The 21473-nt window shown below is 59.0% G+C and overlaps 2 protein-coding genes across 4 annotated transcripts in view; one reads left to right on the forward strand and one right to left on the reverse strand.

Annotated features, from left to right (window-relative positions):
- Positions 1 to 21473, forward strand: part of GOLGA7 (golgin A7) — a 44754-nt gene that overhangs the window by 12203 nt on the left and 11078 nt on the right. The gene's annotated exons all lie outside the window — the stretch shown is intronic.
- Positions 1757 to 15796, reverse strand: SFRP1 (secreted frizzled related protein 1). Of its 3 annotated transcripts, XR_014186027.1 has the most exons (4): positions 15177 to 15796; positions 10641 to 10718; positions 2681 to 3742; positions 1757 to 2596 (listed from the first exon to the last, which is right to left on the reverse strand). XR_014186027.1 is itself a non-coding variant. In XM_082072469.1 (3 exons), the coding sequence occupies exons 1-3, from the start codon at positions 15709 to 15711 to the stop codon at positions 3420 to 3422; spliced, it is 936 nt and encodes a 311-aa protein (XP_081928595.1). In that variant the 5' UTR covers positions 15712 to 15796; the 3' UTR covers positions 1757 to 3419. The 3 variants fall into 3 exon arrangements, 2 of the variants coding, with proteins under 2 accessions (XP_081928595.1, XP_081928594.1); XM_082072469.1 differs by having other exon boundaries at positions 1757 to 3742; XM_082072468.1 differs by lacking the exons at positions 1757 to 2596; positions 2681 to 3742 and adding an exon at positions 8839 to 9640.

Consider the following 21473-nt stretch of genomic DNA (forward strand, 5'->3'; position numbering starts at 1 on the left):
AAAGGGACTGGGCTGCTTCTCCCCAGCTATAAAACCTCCCATGTGCAGGTGCAATGCGTTCACACCACCCGTTCCTCACCTGAGGGCTGGGTAAAAAAATTACCTTGATCACAATAACCTGCGAGCTGAAGTGGGCAGTTTTCTGGGAAGCTTGCGAGCTCTTGTAAGCAGGCACAGCCACAGCACATTATATCATTTATAACCACAGCCACAGCACGTTATATCATTTATAACCACAGCCACAGCACTTTTTGGGGGGCGGCAGGAGGGCAATTCCTGCAGACAAACTGCCACCAGGGCTTCACCGCTTCCCCTTCGCTGCATCGGTGTGAGCTAAAATGAGCCGCAGCTCGCTGGCGTACAGCAGGGATATTTAGTGAGGAGCAACGACGCAGATAAAACACCATAATCTAGCGGTGGTAATTTGGCAGTAGATTTTCTGTCTCTGACATTGCGGATCCAAGGTTTGAACCGGACGTGGCCCTTGCGCGGCGCCGGTGAGACGCTGTCTGCCCGTGCGCGGGGCGGGGGCGTCAGCACCACGTGGAACGAGTAACGTGATCGATACGGAAAGGGCAACCATAAAAACGACTTTTAGAGAAAAAAAGACATTTTATTGAAGGGTTTCTTGTTCCAATCATAGAAGAGAGAAAACAGAAGCCGTAACGTGTTTATATCAACCACAAGTTTAAAACAAAGTAAAACAATCAAGTACAGGTTTCTTCACCAAAATACACTGTGAGAAAAGCAAGCGGTGCTCCGCTCTCGTGGATCCCGCACCGGCCGGGTCCCCTCGCGCCGCCCACGTGTCCTCACCAGGCTCCATCACCCCGTGCTTTGGGTATTTGCCCCTCAAGAAACAGTTTGCAAAGAGCTTCAGCTGTTCTTCCCGTGTCTCTGAGGTAAATCAGCTGAGCAAAGCCCCTAAACCAGAGCAGAGCTCTGCCAAGCACCAGCAGCCCCCCCGTTCGCGATGCCCGTCCGCGGGGACTGGGGGTGCAGGGGAGCAGGGCTGCTCCCCCGCGAACCCGCGTCCTCCTGCCCTCCTGCCCATGTCCCCGCTGCTGTTTTATCATGAGCCTCCACGCACCAAGAGCAGCCGGGGAGCGGAGCAGCGGCCGGGCAGCCGGGCCCAGGCAGGGGCGGCTGGGACACCACGCCAGTTCGGCCAGGGAAGGGTGAATGCGCTCTCAGGCACTCGGCGACGGCTGAGACACCGCGTGCCCATCTGGGTGAATGCGCTCTCAGGCACTCGGCGACGGCTGAGACACCGCGTGCCCATCTGGGTGAATGCGCTCTCAGGCACTCGGCGACGGCTGAGACACCGCGTGCCCATCTGGGTGAATGCGCTCTCAGGCACTCGGCGACGGCTGAGACACCGCGTGCCCATCTGGGTGAATGCGCTCTCAGGCACTCGGCGATGGCTGAGACACCGCGTGCCCATCTGGGTGAATGCGCTCTCAGGCACTCGGCGATGGCTGAGACACCGTGTGCCCATCTGGGTGAATGCGCTCTCAGGCACTCGGCGATGGCTGAGACACCGCGTGCCCATCTGGGTGAATGCGCTCTCAGGCACTCGGCGATGGCTGAGACACCGCGTGCCCATCTGCTCGGCAGCTCCCGCTGGCTTTTCAGGGACGAATCGGGGCTCAGAGGGTGTCTGAAGTCACTGGCAGAGACTCTGGGACACGACCTGTTTGTGGCGGGGCCGGGTCCGTCAGCCTGTGCCGCCGTTTCACCTCATCAGTCCATGATGTGACAGCCCTTGGTTTCTTTATTTATTTAACTCACTGATAAAGCACATGACCTACAACGATTAATTTTGCATCAAAGAAACAACACTACTACAAATGGTGGCCTAAGACAACCTAGTGGGACTTCCTACAGAGTTCACACCCTAATTCCAGCTCTCTGTTAGCCGTGAGACATCATTCGTCAGTGCGCTTGGCTTCTTCGTGGAATTCTTCTACCATCGAGTCTGCGGCTCTGTCCCCACGCGGGGAATTAACAGCACTCCCATGCTAAAGAATAATTAATTTACCAGCCTTAAGTGGGGTTGGTTTAAACCTCAAAAACGAGGATTTGTTATTTCACTTAACTGCAACACAATGGGATTATCTCAGATCGCAAGATATTCATTCTCTCAGAGTAATCATGATTGATGAGAACACTGAATGGAAGCAGGATAGTATAATTAATGTGGAGCAATGTGGGTCTATGGAAAAGAGAACTTGTCCAATTAGCGGAATGAATTTCAGCTTGGTCAATAAATGTAATCATTTGGATGCAATATTCTTTGTCTTTCATAAACTATTTGACCTCACACTAACATGACATTTTGATTAAAGAAAAAAACCCAGAACGCTACAAAGCCAAGTTGTCACACATCAAACAGACAAAAACCCAGAAACCGATAGGTCTGCAGTGACTGCAAAGGAGGAGATGGAGACGACGCCTTTCCCGTGGTGCCCCACAGTTCTCAGCCTCCTCCAACGTGGTGTTTCCCCAGCAGCCCGAGGAAACTGTGAAACATTGCTGGTGAAGTCGGGACACGAGCAGCGGGCACGGGGCAGGGCCGGGGACATGGCACGGTGCGCTGGGGACACGGCACGGTGTGCTGGGGACACGGCACGGTGCGCTGGGGACACGGCACGGTGCGCTGGGGACACACACGGTGCACTGGGGACACGGCACGGTGCGCTGGGGACACACACGGTGCGCCGGGGACACGGCACGGTGTGCTGGGGACACGGCACGGTGCGCTGGGGACACGGCACGGTGTGCTGGGGACACGGCACGGTGCGCTGGGGACACTCCCCGTCCAGCCCATCGCGGCATCACAAGGACCCCGGGGCTAAGGCTTAAACTAAGCAGTTCGGACTACAATGGGATTTTTTTTACACTGAGGGCAATTAGCTATTGGGAAGTTTTATCAGAGGTTGTAACGTGTTCTCCACTACTCGTTCATTACATTTATCGTGAGGATGGGATGCTTTTCTAACTGGCTGGCTCTGGTTCAAGCAGGAATTAACTCAGGACAATCCTGCAGCCATGAAGACGGGAGTAACGTGGTCACAAGGGTCCTTTCTGCAATCGTGTGATCTCTTGACGTATGTTCACACCCCTCCGCTGCCCTCTTTACCTGACATCTGCTGTCAAACGAACGTACACGTCTGTACAGCGACCGGTCTTTGGACACCGGGTGTGAATGGGTGTGAGCTCGGTGCCCGCTGGGCACGTGTGGGTCGCGCTCGCTCGCCCGGGTGACCCGGGGAACGCCGGCAGCGGGGGCGGGGGCGGGGGAGCTCCGAGGGGCGGGAGGAGGGGGCTCGGCCCGGCGCCCCCGCGGAGGAACGCGGCTCCGCCGCCGTGCCCGGCTGCGCCAGGTCCAGGCGGCGGCTCCCCCGCCGCCCACCGCATCACTTGAAGACGGACGGAAACGTCGGGCAGTCGGGAGACTTCATCTTCTTCATGAACTTCTTGAACTCCTTGTTCTTCTTGTCCCACTTGTAGATGGCCGTCAGCAGGTACTGGGTCTTCACCTGGCGGCCCATGATGAGGAAGTGGTGGCCCAGGTTGTCCAGTTGATGGCAGGGACAGTCGGCCCCATTCTTCAGGAACAGCACCAGCTTCTTCAGGTTCTTCTTCCGGATGGGGCCCAGCTTCAGCGCCTTCCTCTTCCTCGGGATGATCATCTTGTCCCCGTTCTCCTTCTTCACTTCCTTTATGGTCATCTTAAGAGCTGAAAAACAAGGGGAAACAGAACGACTCCTGAGCAGCCTGGGCTGGCACAAAGCCTTTGCCAAGCCGGGCTGGGGCAGCTCGGCAGCAGTCCAGACGACAGCGACCCGCTCTGCTCCCGCATCCCCCGCTCCCGCGTCCCCCGCTCCCACATCCCCCGGCTCCGCTCCCACATCCCCCGGCTCCCACATCCCCCAGCTCCGCTCCCACATCCCCCGGCTCCGCTCCCACATCCCCCGGCTCCACTCCCACATGCCCCAGCTCCCACGTCCCCCAGCTCCGCTCCCACGTCCCCCAGCTCCGCTGCCACGTGCCCCAGCTCCCACGTCCCCGAGCTCCGCTGCCACGTCCCCCAGCTCCGCTCCCACGTCCCCCAGCTCCGCTCCCACGTCCCCCAGCTCCGCTCCCACGTGCCCTCACAGCCCTTGACAACATCACCCCAGCCACGACCTTGCCCAGTGACTGTGACATAAAAACCCCCATGCCCAAAGCGGAGCCACCACTGTGGCCAGGAGAGCACCACAGTGAAACACCAGCGTCTCTGCTTCTCTTCCCACAGCAGAGACGGGTGCTTTTTATTTTACTTGTTATTTGCTCAGCTGGGGACACGCTCTTCGCTAGCAAAATGTTAGCTGAGTAAACAAGGTGATTTCCCTGCTCTACACACACAGGAGACTCTTGAACGGGCCGTTTAGAAGGTCAGCTTGGCTTCTCAAGCATTTGTTTGCAGTCACTCCGGCCCCAGGTGCCGGTGGAACAGGTTTCCAGGCTCTGGACGTCTGTCCCCGTGTGACTGCAGCGAATCCCGTGGCAAAGCCACACGGAGCAGCCGCACGCCGGCCCCTTCCCGGGGAAGGGCAGTTAATCCCACACAACTTCCATGGAAAATATGTTCCTCTCTGGGTTCAGCATTTTCCAGAATTAATCGCAACCCAAATAAAATTAATGTTCCTTTGCCACAACCATGAAGAGGAATTTAGCATACATGGGAAAAATGATGAAAATGTGTTGTACATTAAAGTATCGCTTCTGTGCCATTTGGCTCTGCATCATTTTTGGGGAAAAGCACATATGGCCAAAAATTACTAACATATTTCCATCATTTGGGAGTTTACTTCAGAGCTGCAGATAAATAGTGCTCGGATGGGTGATTAATTGTCTGCCGCCCCTCTCGTTTGACTCTGGGCCCGCGCAGCAGACGGCGCGGAGCCCGCGGCGCTGCCCGCGGGACGGCCCCCGGCGCCGCTCTGGAAGCCCCGCTCCGCCGCATCGCAGCGGCGCACACGCTGCTCAGCGTGCGGCAGCTCCGCGCGCCGCTCCGGCCGCCAACGGCAGCAGGACAGCGACGGCAGCCCCACGGGTCCCTGCGCTCCCAGCCACACAGGCAACGGCATTCACCCGCTCTGTGCCCAAAGCGCCCGCTGCGCTGGCCAAAAGCCCTGCTGTGCTGCGCCGTCACTGTGCAAGACAGCAACCCAGCACTGGAAACCTGAGCGAAATTGTCATTCCATCTGTTTTCCCAAACTCAGGATGTTTAAGGAGCTAAGGAGACACAAGCTTTAAGGAGCTAAAGACACTGAACCAGATCAATTTGCAACAGATCTGGGAAATGGAGCTCGGTGACACTGACTAGCCAGTGGCAGCAACCCTCACTATGAACCTCAACTTCTTTATCCATTCCGGCTGTGAACCCTCGCGCTAAGCACCGTGGTTGCCAGCGCAGGACGAATGGTATAACAGCAGTAATAAGAGACTTCTTCAAAATGTCTTGTTTGCAAATTGCTTTACTGTGATCGCTGTAAGTTTAGATCCTTGTTGCTAGAGGAAGAAAAGCACCTGGCAGCTGGTGGAGCTGCCGTTCTGCTCCAGGTATGGCAGCCCACGGCAGACACAGCGCGTCGGGGGCTGTGCAGCAGCTGCTCCCCCCGCGAACCGTGAACCCAGACACGCACTAAAAACTCATGCAAACCCCACTGGTGCAAAGCAGTGCAGACACGACCCCAGGTAACGCCACGAAGGACCAGCGGGGCGGCTCACCGGGGCACAAGCGGCTCGTGCAGGACTCTGCTCCCAGCAGCGATGCTGCGCGGCCGCAGGAGCCTACCGGCCACAAGCCCGTCCTCCCCCTGGCTCCCACACGATACACACGCGATCCAGCACAACCTCTTTATCAAACTCCTTCACTAAAGTGCAATCACATCTCCTCACCTAACACACAAAACCTCCCACTTTTGCCCAAGCTCCTGTCAATGGCAGCATCCACCATGTTCTCAAAGATGCTGTCAAACGCGCTCGCGCAGAAGAGCCCTCGCAGATGGAGCCTTGGGGGCTGCAGGGAGACCACAAACCTTCCTGGGAACGGCAGCACCCGCGGGACCAGGATCCAACACCCGGCCACACCACAAGGGAGGGGATGGCAGAGGAGCCGCGTCCTCTGCTGCCCCAGCAGCTGCTCCCCAGCTGCAGCCAGGACCACACAGCAAACCAGGAAACCCCTTCCAGCCAGGCATTGTCTCACTCTGCTTGCGACATCGCCAGCACCGCCGAGGCGCAGCACTGGATCCGGCACAGCACGGTGCCGCGACTGCACCCCTTGGCGCCAGGGTGGGAGGTGAGCAGCATCCCCGGGGACGCCGCACACCGCTCTGGGACACCCTGCACACAGCGGTGGGGACGGGGATGGCCCAGAGGCTGGCTCTGCCCTCCGCTGCCCCGGCTGTGCCCTGGCAGTGCTCAGGGCAGAGGGGACTCCTGCACGGCACAGGGAGAGGTTTTACTTTCGTGCCACACGTGTCCCAAACACCCTCCCCGTGAGCGCCGCTGCTGCGCCTGCTCGCGGGCGAGTCGGCAGGAGCCCCCGCGCCAGCCGGCGTCCAGCCGCCCGCTTCAAAGGCTCTCCCAGGAAAGAGAGAAGTGAAAGCATTACTCAGGCTAGGAGGGAAAAAACAAAACACAACAAAGGCAGGTTTCAGGATTTAATTTGGGACTCAGCAGCTCTCAGCCATGTTGTGTTTGCAGCAGCAGAAATGCTCCCCAGGCACCAAACCCACACTTGCCCTTGCTTGGCCCCAGCACCCAGGAGCTGACGCCTGCCCAGGCGCGAGCCGCTCGCTGGCCCTTTGCCGCACGGGCACCGGCCCCCGCCAGCCCTGCCCACGGCCGCGGGGAGCTGCCGGCGCCACAATCGACGCAGCTGCACCGTCCTTGAAGAGACGCCCGCAAAGCGGCTGCAGCCGTGCCCGCAGGCACCGGGAGCCTCCCGCAGCACCCGGCTCCCGCCACGCGCCCCAGCCCGGCGTGGTGCTCCCCTTAGACCAAGCCAGGAATTCGGCCCCGACTACAAATGGCTCGTATCAGATGGTAGCACAACTCTGCTATCTCTAATGCAGAGAGAGCAGGGAGCACTGGAGATAGAAAAATGTCTTTTTTTATTTCTACTAATATGAAACAGTATATGAAAGTGTTTGCTCACTCCGAGTGAAATTACTCTTGGCAGCAACAGCTCCAAGAGCAGCAAAGGCCCCACAGAGCTGGTTGGGGTCCAGCCTGACAAAGCACAACTCACGTTTCATCACTTGAAACAATTCTTATCAACGTCCTTACAGCTCCAGCTTTCCAGTCCCAGTCCCAGTGCAAGGCAAGAGGAAACCCAGTGTCCTGGGCAAACCGGGAGCAGGGGCCCCACTCCAGCACCTCCGGGGCAGGGAAGGGAACGTGAGAGAGGGGAAAGCTCTGCTGTTCCTTCAGCCTCATTGCTCCTTTCTAAAGAAATCACTCAGAAGGAGGAAACCTGCCAGAAGACACATTAGGGCTGTAACAGGAGAAGGCTGCAGGCAAGGAACTGTCAGTCACGGGAAAAAATAAACAGTGTGCATTGATTGTACTGCAGCCTCCAGTGCAGCGAGAGCCCGTCCAGCAGGATCCCCTCGGACCCAGAGAAAGGGCAGAAACAATAAATAAAGTCACCAAGAGAAACAGAGAGAGGAATGAACTCCAGGGCCAGCCCAGCCTGCGAGGAGTAAGAGACAAGCCAAAGAGTAAGAAACAAGACGAGGAACAAGAAACAAGCCCTGGCTGCAGCCCAGGGAGTGGGGAGGGGGCTGCGGGGCACAGGAGAGCAAACCCACGCTTAGATCGCATGCAGCACTGCCCCAGCACACCAGAGCTGCACCGAGACCTGCACGGCGATTGGCAAAGACGCACATTGCTGTGGCACAGCCGCCTCCTGCCCCGGCACAGCCGCGTGCGCAAAGTGCCCCCCAGGCCCTGCCTGCAACGAGCTGCGGGCGAACCCGCGGCACCGGCACCGCGGGGCCGGCGCTGCACCCGCCGGCAGCCGCCCCGTGCAGCGCATGCTACTTTAAACATTTATGGTACGTGTCTGGCTTTGATGAGGACCTGTAACCTGTCAGCTGCCAGTGTTTACCTTGGTGAACGTGGATGAGAAACCTCAGTCTGAAGGGCTGGGGATTTATTTTAGTGCCAGATAAACAGCTCTCCTTGAGAAATCACCCCATGACAGTAACCCCCCAAGACTAAACAAAGATCCAAGGGCCACGTGCTGCGCTTTGAGAAAACTTCCTGAAGCCGCTGCCCCCCGTGGGCTCCTCTGCGTGGAGGAACATCCGCGGGAGCACAGGCAGCACCGGCACCACATCTCCTCCCAGCTGGCCACATCTGGGCACAGCTGGAGGCAGCGCTACCTGCGCCCACCGCCCTCCTGTATGGGGAGGAAAGACAGTGACAGAAGGAACAAAACACCAAATGCAGCTGCATGAAACATACACCATGGAAAAGCCACCCCTGTGAGCTTCCCACCGCGGCCGGCTCTGGGGACGGGAGGGACAGGGCAACACGAGTAAATCCAAGACACAACCAGCTTTCCATCACGAAGACAGAGGGACGGTTTCACACGCAGCAGACACCAGCTGCGTCCTGCTCAGCTGCCTTTGGGCCGCCCCACGGCGGGGAGGTGATTGTTTTCAAATGAAAAACCTCTTTCTGAGGCAAAAAGAGAAAGCAGGAGTGGGAAGGAGGTGAAAAGGGAGCAACTGCAGCAACAGCAAGAGCTCTGACATGTTTAAAAAATAAAGTTACATGTTGGAGTTGTGCTGGTCCACAGAGCAAAGAATGATCCCAAATTCCTTGCAACGCTCAGAAAAACCATCAGCCTCTGCTTTGGCAGAGAAAACAAACCACTTTAGAAGAAGCTGGAGAAACGCGGTGGTCCGGGTGCCCCAATGCAGCTGCGATGCCCCATATCACGACTGCAGCAATCTGTGCCGCTCGTGGTGCGCGGTAACACCAGACCTGGCCGCTCGCCACAGCCCTGCCCGTGAGCCGCCTGCCAAGGAACATTTCCATCCTCCGGACGCTGTCACCACAAAATTTCCCAATAACCAACTTACTTTGTGGGCAAGTCAGTGTCTCAAGCCGCTCCACCAAGGCTGTGAATGCTTCTGGTTTGGCCTCTGTTCCCCATTGTGTAAGTGTCCCAGAGCACGGGGAGGACATGCAGCAGCAGAGGCTGATGACAAGCCTGCGGTCAGACTCTATTTCCCTCCCCAGCGCCTGCCCAGCAGCGGGACAGCACCTCGGCTTGCTCCTTGCCCACCTGCGAGGCGACAGGAACCGCGGCGACCCCCCGGCAGCAGAGCCGGCTGGCCAGCCCCTCCCGCAGGACGGCTGTCCCCAGCGCTGTCCCCGCGCGGGAACGCGGCCCCTCCCGCAGGACGGCTGTCCCCAGCGCTGTCCCCGCGCGGGAACGCGGCCCCTGCCCGGCCAGCCCGCTGCCCCGGCGCCAGGCGCGCGCTCCTGGGAACGGCTGCGCGGTGCTCCTGTCGGTGCTTTTCCCTGTCAGAGGCGTCTGCGCCGAGCTCAGGACTCCCGCATACCAGACCTGCAGGAGAGGTGGGAGCTCATCTCCAGCAGAAAGGGTCGCACCCGGCATGCAGAGCAGGTTTGGGTTTGCATAGCGCTCTCCGGCACAGGGCACATTCAAGTGCTAATCCCCGAGGAATGCACACCTTGTTCAATATGCCTTTAATAACCTTCTGGGAAAGTCACATACACCAGCAAGGATGTCAAAACAAGTTAATTCTGGGTTTGATCTGAGAAAGCTAATATTTTTCCCTGCGATACTTTTTTTTAAAATGAAGTTCTGTTTACCTATGACTGTCTGACTCACTCAGCCACAATACATTTAGGACACAGCTTTCAAGTAGCTCTGCATTTTTTAGGCTCACTGCTTGCCCTAGCTAGACAAGGACTGGCTTTGCATTTTTACACCTGGATTTTATAAGAGAAGCACAACTTTGCTAAAAAGAAACCAAGTGGTACAAGCAATCTGGGGTAAGGGGGAAGCTTTGCTCCTTCATGACTGCAAGCGGAATAAGGGTCCATCCCACGCATCACTCGTGCAGGCACACAAGAGTGTGGGAATGCCAGCGTTGAGTTACAAACCCGCTGAGTTCACCAAAGACCATGCTCTGCCACTTCTGCTCCGTCCCGAGTCCAGCCCGACACCACCTGGCTCTCTGCTCGCAGCTGCGGCCCCGCGCAGGGCGGGAGGGTCGCTCAGCGCCGCCGCAGCGGGGCGAAGGGGGAGCGCGGGCTCTGCTGCCAGGGCCCCCGCCCCAGGCGGCCTCGGCTGCGGGAGCCGGACGCGTCCCTGACACGTCCAGTCCCGTCGTCCCGCAGCCGACACTGACATCTAGAGGCATCTCGCCTCGGGGAAGGACCGCAGCTGCCCGCCGGCGACGTGGAGACTCCGGCCACGCCGCCGGCCGCGCGGCTCAGAGCCGGCAGGGAAGCACCGCGGCAGGAGCCGCCCCCGCGGGAGCCGCACTGCCCTGTGTCTCCCTGGGAAGGTCCCTCGTGCCCCCAGCGCCCCTCCTTACCAAACTCGCTGGCACACAGGTGCTCCACGATGGCCTCCGACTTCATCTCGTTGTCACACGGGGGACACACAGTCGTTCCTGGCAAAAGAAGAGAAGAGAAGAAAAGAGGCGGTGAGGAGCCAGCTCAAGAAGCGCCGCAGCGCCAGGCTGTCCGAGTGCTGCCCTCGAGGGGGACACGCGCTCGGGCAGCCTGCCACAGGGTCCCAGCCCCGCGGGACAGCAGCTGCCGGGGTCAGGAGCTCGGGGGACACGGGCAGCTGCCAGGAGCGGGAGGACGGCGCTGGCAGGCAGAGGGGTTTTCGGGGCCAGGCGCTCGCTGGGCAGCGACTCTCCGCAGGGCACGGCCCACAGCCCGCTGACCTTCCCCCGGCGCGTGCCAGGCGGGCAGCAGGACGGTGCCCAGGGACGGCGCCCCGAGGGTCTGTCCCGCAGCCAGGCTGAGCACCGGCACGGCTCAGCGCAGGCTCCCGCGATGCCGGGGACCGCCCGCAGCCCCTGGCGAGCCCCCCGCCTCCTGCCCTGCCCCAGAGCAGCGCTCCTTGGGGACAGACCACGCGGCTCTCACGTGCACCAGGCCCTCCAGAACCATCTGAGCAAGGACATCTTTTCTGGTTTTGGCCCGGCTAACCCCGCGGGACAAGCTCACAGCTCCAGAGCAGAGCCGGCCCTGCCGGGCAGCCCAGCAGCCGGCAGCCTCCTCCAGGGAAACGCCAGGCCGGGACGTTTCGCCAGGATCCGTCCCGGGAGGAAAGCTCCCTTCATCCAGAGAATAAAAATCTGCTTCCAGGTTCCTGTCTCCAGCCAGAGCAGAGACCACACAGCAGCACAGACGCAGATTTGTGCTACTGGCAGACGAATTTATTGAGCTGGGAGATGCTGCTTCTGTTCCCGGTCCAGCAGAACGAGGGCTCTTTCCCTTTCCCACACAAGGGAGTTATTCTCAGGGACGGCGCTGCAGCACAACATCTGCCGGTCCCTGCACGAAGACGCGGCGCTCGCCCCTTCCAGCCCACAGCAAGGCTGGCAAAACCCACCACACTGCTGGACAGAACAGAGAGGTCTCCCAGCAAGAGGTTTTAGAGCCAGAACGGCTCGCGAGGGCGGCACAACGTGACCCACACCGACCGCGGAGCCGAGTCTCCTCAGGCACAGATGCCCCACAGGGATCCAGGCGAGACATTTGTTTTCTGTGGCTTGTTCTTTCCCTCTCACCTCCCCAAATCTGTTCTGTGCCAAATGCTAATTCCTGGGATCATGCATCACGTCTTTATTAATTGCACATGCAGAGCAACTGATCTTCCAATCGCCCTGACATGCAAGTCCCGAGGCCACCTCCGCAGCACCAGCCGCCAGCTTCACCGTCCCCGTCCCGGTACCTCTGTACCCGTGAGAGCCGCCCATCCCCTGGGTAACTGCCTCTTCCAGAACCCTAATGGGCAATTGCCACTTTTACCATCTGAACTTAGAGTGACGCAGGCAGAAGCCAGCCTTCAGGGACATGATGACACTCCCAACGCTATTTTTAAAATCAGCAGTCAAAATATTTCCATCCAAGCCGTACACTTAATGAGCTCATGAGGAGCGAGAAGGGACGCTGGCGGGAGGCCGGCAGCCCCAGCGGCCTGACGGCTGCGGCACCAGCACGGAGCCGAGCCCCAGGAGCGCCCAGGCCTGGCCCGGGGCAGCAGCATCCCCCAGGGCAGGAGCACCCCAGCCGCGCCTCCCGGCCGCCCCAGCGCAGACGCGCCTGCACCGCTGCCCGGGGGAAGGGAAACGTCCCTGCACAACGGGACGCCCCCTCACGCCAAGGTCAGGAACGCGATGGCCGGGGGCCCAGACACCCCCGCGCAGACCTGCGCCCAGGAAAGCCTCTGCCTGCCTCCAGCTCGCTCCTTCCCTGCTGACCGTTTCCTAATGCCTGGCTTCAGAGGCGGCTTACTCCAGGGGCAGGAGAAGGAATGTGTAATGCTATATTAATCTGCAACTCCCCTGATGCATCCTGTGGGCCTGCAGGCTTTACCGCCTCGTGCTTAAGGAGAAAGGAATTCAGCAGGTCAGCTCTTTGAGAGGCAGAAACAAATTCCAATTTTGAGGTGTTAACGGGGAAAAACACTGAAAGGGCTCATTCTTATTAGTGCCCAGAGAAAAGGGGGGACAGTGCCAGGTCCTGACCCTCTTTGTATCAACAGGAAACACACCCCGGTGCCCCGGACCAAAGGGGCTCCGGGAGCCGGTGCTCACGGAAAACACACACGAGGGTCTCCGGTGGCAGAGCCCCGGGCGAGGGAAGGACCCGCCGGGCACGGGGACCAGGGCTGAGCCGCGGTGGCACACGCACCCAGCCGGACACAGCGTCACCAGCACGAGGCGGCAGCTCCCGTGGACACCGCGCCAGGCGCCTCGCCGGGTCCCCTCTGCCGCAGACCAGCGTTGGACGAGAGCCGGCGCAGCTGAGGGCAGCAGGGCCAGCCCAGCGCGGCGCTGGGGGCTCAGCCTCTCGCCTCGACGCGTTTTCCAGCAAGACTGCTCATCCCCTCGCAGAGACGGGCCGGACGCCGCTGGAGCTGCTGGTGCTCGGCTGCAGCACGTGCAACCGTTCTCCCAAAACACTTCCAAGCAGCCAGGGGGTGTGAAGAGAGCTGCTTATACTTTTCCACTGAATGCTGAAAAGAGTTCACATTTGCAGAGTTTTTAAAGACTTACTTTCTGTAAACATCCTCACAAACAAATCACTCATTCAAAAGTGCTTGGGACATATTGTGGAGCCACTTAGCAGACAGTGGTTTATCCGAGTGCCTGCAATACTTCCTTGCAATATTCAGCCAGCTCTGACGTACAGTGCTCTCCAAGAACAAGTTAATACACCCTAAAACTTGTGCAGAATGAGGTCTCTGCATGCCAAACAGGGCCAGCAACAGATCCACAAAGGATTCAGACCTGAGCTGATGTAATTCATTGTAATAACGTGACTTTAGCAATGCCTGTGAACAACAGCATGATGCCCAAATACTGTGCTGATGGGCACTTGAGAGGCTCAAAAGAAGGCGGTAATGTCCCACCCCAATGCTGCTGTCAAGACAGGTCTGAAAGGTGATCAGAAAGTTAGTTGTTAAACCACACAATGGAAAACGTAGCAGACAGTGCTCACCTAGAAGACTATTCATAAGTCACTAATGTCTCTAAAATGATTGACCTGCAAACAGCTCAAACTCCGGTTCAGACCTGGGAAAGAGCAGCTCTACAGCGAGCAGCTCAGACCAGCCCCAGCAGCACGCTTGGCTGCAAGTGCCCGGGGAATAAAAGCAACCTTTGCACCCGCAATGCAGGACACGACTGCGGTCTTGACCAAGGGTCTAGGTTCACCCAGGACAGATGATTTTTGAGCCTTCCTGGAAAACAAAGAGCTTCCTCCAGCAATCACATCAGTAAGTGCAAGCCCTGGCAAGTACTGCGTGGCTGTGGGATGCACACCGGTCTGGAAGGGCTCCCAAAGTACGAGTCCTGCCGGGACGGGGGGGATAACGCTGCAGAGTGCCGGGCAGGCTGAGCAAAGGCTCACAGCCGAGGACATTGTAAAGCCTTTGTCTGAAAAGGCACCCGCACCAAAGCGGCCGCTGCGAAGGGCGACCTTCCCTCCAGATGCCGCAGCAATCGCTCGGCACGGCTCCCCCAGCCCCAAGCGCCTGCACCATCCCCTCATGGGACGGGAGTGCCCGTCCCTCCCTGCGGAGCCCCGGACGCAGTAAAGCGCCGCACTCTTTTACAGCCCCCTGCCCCCCCGCTCCGCAAACACCCCTCCTGCCAGCCTCGCAAAGTGCTCTGATGCAGAATCGTGGTGTGACACCAGGATATTTATCTTAAAAGTTTTCATCAACAAGCCAGACTCACTGCAACTCACACAAACAAGCCAGTCTGGCACCAAACAGACCTGTCGAACATAATGAGAAACAAGAATCACATCTGCTTTTCCCAGTTGTTAAGTATCTGGCCCCCTCACCAGCACACGGTCCCACCCGAGGCGGCGGGGATGGAGGGGTGGATTTCCACTGCGCTTGCAGCCGCCGGCTGCCCAGCACCTCACCCCAGGATTCAGGGAAGTGAGCTTCCCCGCCAGGATTACTGTCACTATTTACTCCCATCAGGCAGCACTTTTTGCCATGTGTCCTATTGCTGCCAAAAATGGCCCCACAGCAGTCGGGCTCAGCAGAGAAACGGCTGCCAGGGTGGTGGAGCACCTGTGGGATGGAGGGTCAAAGCCTGGCCCGCAGGGACCGGAGCAGCACGTGCCCCAGCGCGGTGCCCCCGGCTCTGCTCCGGGACGGCGCTGGCAGGGCATCCTGCCTGCCACGAGACAGCAGCACTTGCAGAGTGCTCAGAGGCTGCGAGAGAACTGTGGCTGAGTAGTAGAGTTCAGCTGAGCCTCCTCCTGCCCCAGGACCCCTGTCAGCCCCACACAGCCCCTCCTGGGCTAACATCTGCCCCATCAGCTCAGCCAAAAGCACCAGGAGCAGGGCTGCAGCGCTGGTCACACCTTACCTTTGGGCCTGGAGACCTCAGTGGCGTTGGGAGCTGTCATGGCAATGCAGACATCATCCTGGGGAAACTGGTCACACTTGAGCATCTCAGGCCAGAAGAAGCCAAAGAACTGCATGACGGGCTCGCAGGAGTCGCGCACGGCCTCGCAGAGCCAGCGGCACGGGTAGACCGGCCGGTCCAGGCACACGGGGGCAAAGAGGGAGCAGAGGAAAACCTGGGTGCCCATGTGGCAGTTCTTGTTGAGCAGCGGCACCCAGCTGCTGGCCTGGTGCTTCACCTCGGCCATGGTCTCGTGGTCCAGCAGGTTGGGCAGCACCATCTTGTCGTAGCCCACGCTGTGGCAGAGCCGCAGGTCGGCAGGGATGGCCACGCACTGGTGGGGCTTGGCATAGAAGCGCCCGCCCGGGTAGGGGCCCAGGTCGGACTGGTAGCTGACGTAGTCGTACTCACTGGCCCCGCCGCACGCCAGCAGCCCGGCGGCCAGCGACACCAGCGCCCGCAGCGCGGCCCCGCGGGGCCCCCGCGTGCTGCCCATCGCCGCGCCCGCCGACGGCGGCCCCGCCGGGCGCACGCTGCCGGCGGCCCCCTACGCTGCGCCCTGCCCGGGGCCCCCCAGTCCTGCCCGGGGCCCCGACCCGCTGGCAGCCCGCCCCGTGGGACGCCGAGCCCGCTCCCGCCGCTGTCGCTGCCGCCGCTCCCGCCGCCGCTCCGACCGCGCTCTGGCCCCGCCGCGCCGCGCCGCGGGTTTGTGAGCCCCCGGCAGCCAATCAGCGCGGCGCCGCCCGCAGCGCGCTCGCCCGCCGGTGTCAATCAGCGGCCCCGGGAGCCAATCACAGCCCGGCGCGCCCCGCCCCGCCCCGCCCCGCCGGGCCCCGACGGCGCCGCGTCCCCGAGCCCAGCCGGGAGCTGCGCGCCCCGGGAGCGTCCCGGTGCGGGCACCCGCGTCCCGGTGTGGCCCCGCAGGCTGCGGTACAGCGCCCGGCGCGGCCCCGACGGCCCCGCACAGCCACCTGCAGCACCCGACCCGACGGGGTGCAGGAGCAGGGCCGTGGGCGAACTGCGGGGCTTCGGAGGCACCGGGAGAGCCCCGGGCTTGGGCGCACCCCAGAGCCCCGCACGACTGCTTCCCCCGTGGGCGGCGGGGCCGTGCCAGGGAGCCCGCTGCCGCCTGGCACCAACAGCGCCAGAGCCAGGGCAGCTCGGGGAGGCCCAGGCACTCCTGAGCGGCTTTTCCAAGGCTGCAGATGTTTCTGAGAACCTGGACTGGACCACGCAGACCTCATTTCCCTGTGGACAAATTCCAGCAAAAACTATGGTATTTGCAAAAAAAAAAAAAAAAAAAGGGAGAGAGAAAGAGCTCTGTTCTGTTTCTTAAAGAGGTATCGCGCCTGGGAAACCTGGCTGCGGTCCTGCCGGGGGAGCAGAAACTGCGCAACAGCAATGCGCACTGTTCCCCCCGCAGCAGCACCAGCTGCTCACCACCCTTCGCAGGAAAAGGGCGCGCGTAAAGCAGAGCAGCAGGATGTACAGCAGCGTGTAAAGCAGAGCAGCAGGATGTAAAGCAGCGCGTAAAGCAGAGCAGCAGGATGTAAAGCAGCGTGTAAAGCAGAGCAGCAGGATGTAAAGCAGCGCGTAAAGCAGAGCAGCAGGATGTAAAGCAGCGCGTAAAGCAGAGCAGCAGCGCTGCCCGCTGCGGGCCCAGGGCTGGAGGATGATGGCCGTGAAGCTCGGGTGCCAGCGCAGGTGTGCCATCCGGCAGCGTCCCTTGGTGCGTGCGGAGCAGAAGGAGCTGCCGCAGTCCCCGTGCACACAAGATCTGGCCATCGAGCAGCTCTGCCCCATGTGTGCCCACGCATCTGTGTCCAAGGGAGCTTTCCTGAGCTCAGCACTTGTACAAAGCTCTCATTACTGCTGCTGCCTTTGCTTTAACAGCTTGTGCTGTTTAATACAGGAACTACACCTCATTGAGAGGTAAATGGAAGAGGCTCTGCAGCCTGGAAGCGTGAAAGAGCCACTTTCACCTGAGGACCAACAGAAGAGAGAAGCCAGTTAGCACCACTAATGAAGTGGAGAATTCAGCAGTAAACAAGAGAAATCTTCACCGTACGGTGCCAGTGCCTGAATGAAGGAGGCAATTGGATGGCGCAGGCCCACTCCTGCTGCTGGGCTCGGGAAACCATAGCAAAGCACCGAGCACTGTTTGCACCAGGAAACAGCTGCAAATGGACTTTTCATCCCTCGGGAAATCCTGACAGCCTAGACTTTGCTTTTACCAGAATCAGTTTAGAAATGTTGAAATGTCTATTTTTGTGAATGTCCTACTAGTGTGCTATAACGGAGTGCACAGAACAGGGCACTGTCTGTTTGGCTGAATTTCTCTCAAGAATCTTTATTTGCACCCACGTCTTACATCCTCAGGTACAAGTCTCTGGTCTGGAACATGACCCCTGCTCATCTGGAGCACTCAGAACCAAATTGTGCAAGTAACTCTCCATTTTAAATTGCAAGGTGGTAAGAAGGTCTCAGAGCGTCTCCATTTTCAGGGTGCCCATGGGCATGTTTCCTTGGCAGTGCTGTAATCCTCCTGTTCCAGGCCGAACAGCGTGATAGAAACCCCACAGGCAGGCGGGCAAGATGGGGACGCGGGGAACTCTTGTTTTAAAGTTAGGGAGCTCTCCAAAAGGCAGCAGCAGCGACACTGTGATAAAACTACAGTCAGGATTCTGGTTGTCCCCAGCTCAGCAAACACCCCATGGAGCATGGAAAATGTCCTGTCCTGGCGACTCCAGAGACATGCGATGCCATGTACCTGGAGCACCCTGCACCGATTCTCAGGCTGGCCGCAGCCTGAGGCACCGCGCCGGAGCCGCTGCGCTGGAGGCGCTGCCGCAGCGCTCGGCACTGGCGCTCCGGCGGGACAGCTGCACGGCGGCTCCGCCGCGGCCAAGCGCGCCCGCGCAGAGCCCGGGCAGCTCCTGCGCCCAGCCCGGGGAAGGCCTCTGCTGGCTCCCTGCTCCTCCTGTGGCTGATACCACGTTCACGGCAGTAGTGCCTGTAGGAGAATCCAAGAGTGAATTGCAAACTGAAATACAATTGCCCAGCAAACCATTTGTTCTTTTTTTTTCTTAAAAAAAAGGAAAAGGAAAAAAAATAAAAGAGCAACAGCTCTGGTCTAGACCACTAAATTGCTTAATACACAGTGTAAGGTCTCTTAAATAGCAGCTGCCCAAGAAGGGCTGCTCTTCCAGCAAACCCCTTCCAAATTGGGTATTAACTTTTCTGAGTGAGGCCTGTGCAGCCATTTCCATTCATAATTATGTAGCCCACTGCTTCTTAAATCTCTGCATAGTCTCTAATGTCATCATTTAACTTTGCTTTATAGCCATTTATTGCTGCCTCTCCCACAGGGGCTAACATGTTCTTATTGAATAATGAGAAGCTTTGCCACATGCACAGTTTCGGCTGTCCCCAGCCCTCTCCTAGGCTTTGAAAAGCCCAGCCCAATTAACACTGCTTATTTCTGGCTCCATTGTTGGTCCCCGCAGCCTTCGAACCGTGCGCCCTGTGCCCACCGCAGCCTCCTCCGCTCGCTGTGGCTGCTCCCACGTCCCCCCGTGACGGGCACTCGAGGGACGGCGGAGGGTGACGAGCCCCGCGCCACCGTCACCCACCCTGCTCGTGGAGCGCCAGCCCTGCCCAGCCCGCCCGCGGCAGCGCCAGGGCTGCCGGGCACGCTCTGCACGGCACTGGAATGCACGATTCCCTCCACGCCAGCCCGGGAAAACAGGCAGGCGTGGGATAATAGAATATATTAGCCCTGAGCCCATTCAGCCCCGGGCTCTTTAGGAACAATGCCTGCTAACTGAGCTGATTTTTGCCAAATGACTGGCTTTCGTGCATGAGCAGCAAAGTGGAGCCCCCAAATAGTCCTGTGCAACAATCCAGCGAGCGCTGTTGCCCAGGGCCCTTTGTTTTACTGCTGCATTCGAGGGCATGGAGGAGTCACGGCCTTGCCTGCCCTGGCATTTCTTCCCTGGTTTCCCACCGCTGCGCTTGCCCCGTCTCAGCCCCGACAGAGGCTGCGGTGATGGGGACGGTGACACCAGCGGCCACAGGCACCCGCTGTCCCCGCGCCAAGCGGGGTGACACAAAACCCCGGTGCCAGGGCTTGTGCTGCCCTCGGTGTCCGTGCCCCCCCGCATCGGGATCCCCCCCGTGCCACCAGCTCCCCCGCCACCTCGTGCAGCGGGACAGCTCCCGGGAACCCCCGGGAATATTTGCTGTAGATTAGACACCCCTGAGCCAGCCGAGGGCCGGCAGCCCGCGGGGGAGCCTGCCAGGAGGATGTCAGCTTTGCGTGCTTGTTCCTGGCTTTCCTGTGGATAGCTCCCAGGTTCCCATAACAGCGATGCAGCTGGGATTGCGCCCCAGCCCCACGACGCGGGGATCTGCTCCGGGAGGCTCCGCAGCCGCGACCACCCGCCCCAGCGCCCAGCGGGCGATGCCGCACCGGGAGCCGGTCACAGCGCGGCCGGGATCAAGGCACGAACAGCTCCAGCCGATGTCTCCTGTTAGTGTGAAATTAGCGCCATTAAATGCCATAACTAAACACAATCAACAAAGGGTTTACTAGCTGGGTAACATATAAAGAACTACAACAGCTAATGCCTTCAGCACCGCTGAAACTCTGACCGTCTGCCCCTCGTCCCAGGAGGGAACCGATGGCAAATATTTACAGGGGCTTATAAATATTTATCCTGTAATAACTTGCTGCATTACAGCACATTCTTCTCCATGAGGCTCAGCTTTGCCCTGAACCAGGTGCAGGCTGCTGAGAGGGTCTGTAGCATATATAAAGTTTGCCTGAATAACATACAGCGGGCGCTGGCGTTCAATAAAATATCCAGCAGCTGAGCCGCTTGCGTGAAATGCGCTGCAAGTCATTTCTTACCCAACAAAAGAAAAATGTGGCTGGGGAGCACAGGTGTGCAGGCACCTCGGTGTGGGTGCAAACCCCTCTGCGTTGCCAGAGCAACCCGGGAAGTGCTGCGGGTCCCCGGGAGCCGTAACTCACACCCGGTGAGGGGCCCCAGCCCCGGCGCAGCCGCTGTGACCGAGCGCGCGGGACCCCGGGAGGGGGCTGGGGACCTGCCCACCGCCACAAACTCTCGTCGCGCGTCTCGGTGGAAGCGCGACTCGCTAAGCAGCGAAGGGAGCCTGCAGGCCGCGTCTTGTGCTGTCGTTCCATGTGTTTGGGGGACAGACGTTTATCTTCCCTTTAATCATTTTTGAGCCATCCATCCACTTATTTATCTTTCTCATGCTTAACGGTTTGCAAGAGTGTAAGCAGCCTGTGGTTTGGAAAGCATGTGGCAACCTCTGAGCAGCCCCGGAGATGGAGTTCTGAACTGCTTTCTAACATGAATAAATAAACAGCGTGGAAAGGCTCCATTGTGTATATGCTAGGTTGCTATTTTCTTAACCCTGTCTCATTAAGATGGATGGAGTTTCTGCTTATTAGTAATTTGGCAAGTTCCTCTTTGTGTACACTCTGCACTTCTCACTAATGATGCTTTGCTTCAGTGATTAACAAAGGGGACTTCCAGCATAGTCAGTGAAAACACAGCCACGCACTTGGGGCACTGGGACGGAAACCCAGCGTTCTGGAGATGCTGTTTGTGGAAGACAAGAAACTGCAGGGAACCCAGAAAATGAAAAGCTGCTGGTCATAAAACCTTTCCTGACATTCAAATAATTTTGACCTAAGGACACTGGTGCTTTGATTTACACGCACAATTGCAGGGCTGACAGAGCCTATAACAAAGTGATTCAGAGCCCTCGCACTGCTGCTCCTAAAACACGTCTGAGGGAGACGAAGCTGGCACTGCTACCGCCTGGATTTACAGCTGGCCATTAAAGTATGTTTACAAGCCTTTAGTACAGTGTACACATCTGGTAAATCATTGATTGAACAAATAGCTCCTGGTATCATGCTCCCTCTGTCAACTTTTTCCACTACTATGTTACCCAGCTCCGAACTGTCTGCTCCAGGCCCGTTTTCCCTGGTGTCCGCCAGGCGTGAGCGCGCGTGCCCGAGCAAACAGCCGTGCGCACACCAGCACCCGTGCACACACATCGAGCAGCTGCGCACACCAGCACCCGTGCACACACACTCAGCAGCTGCGCACACCAGCACCCGTGCACACACACTCAGCAGCTGCGCACACCAGCACCCGTGCACACACACTCAGCAGCTGCGCACACCAGCACCCGTGCACACACGCTCAGCAGCTGCGC

Source organism: Streptopelia decaocto (assembly GCF_964273445.1).
Source record: "Streptopelia decaocto genome assembly, chromosome: 25".
Lineage (NCBI taxonomy): Eukaryota > Metazoa > Chordata > Aves > Columbiformes > Columbidae > Streptopelia > Streptopelia decaocto.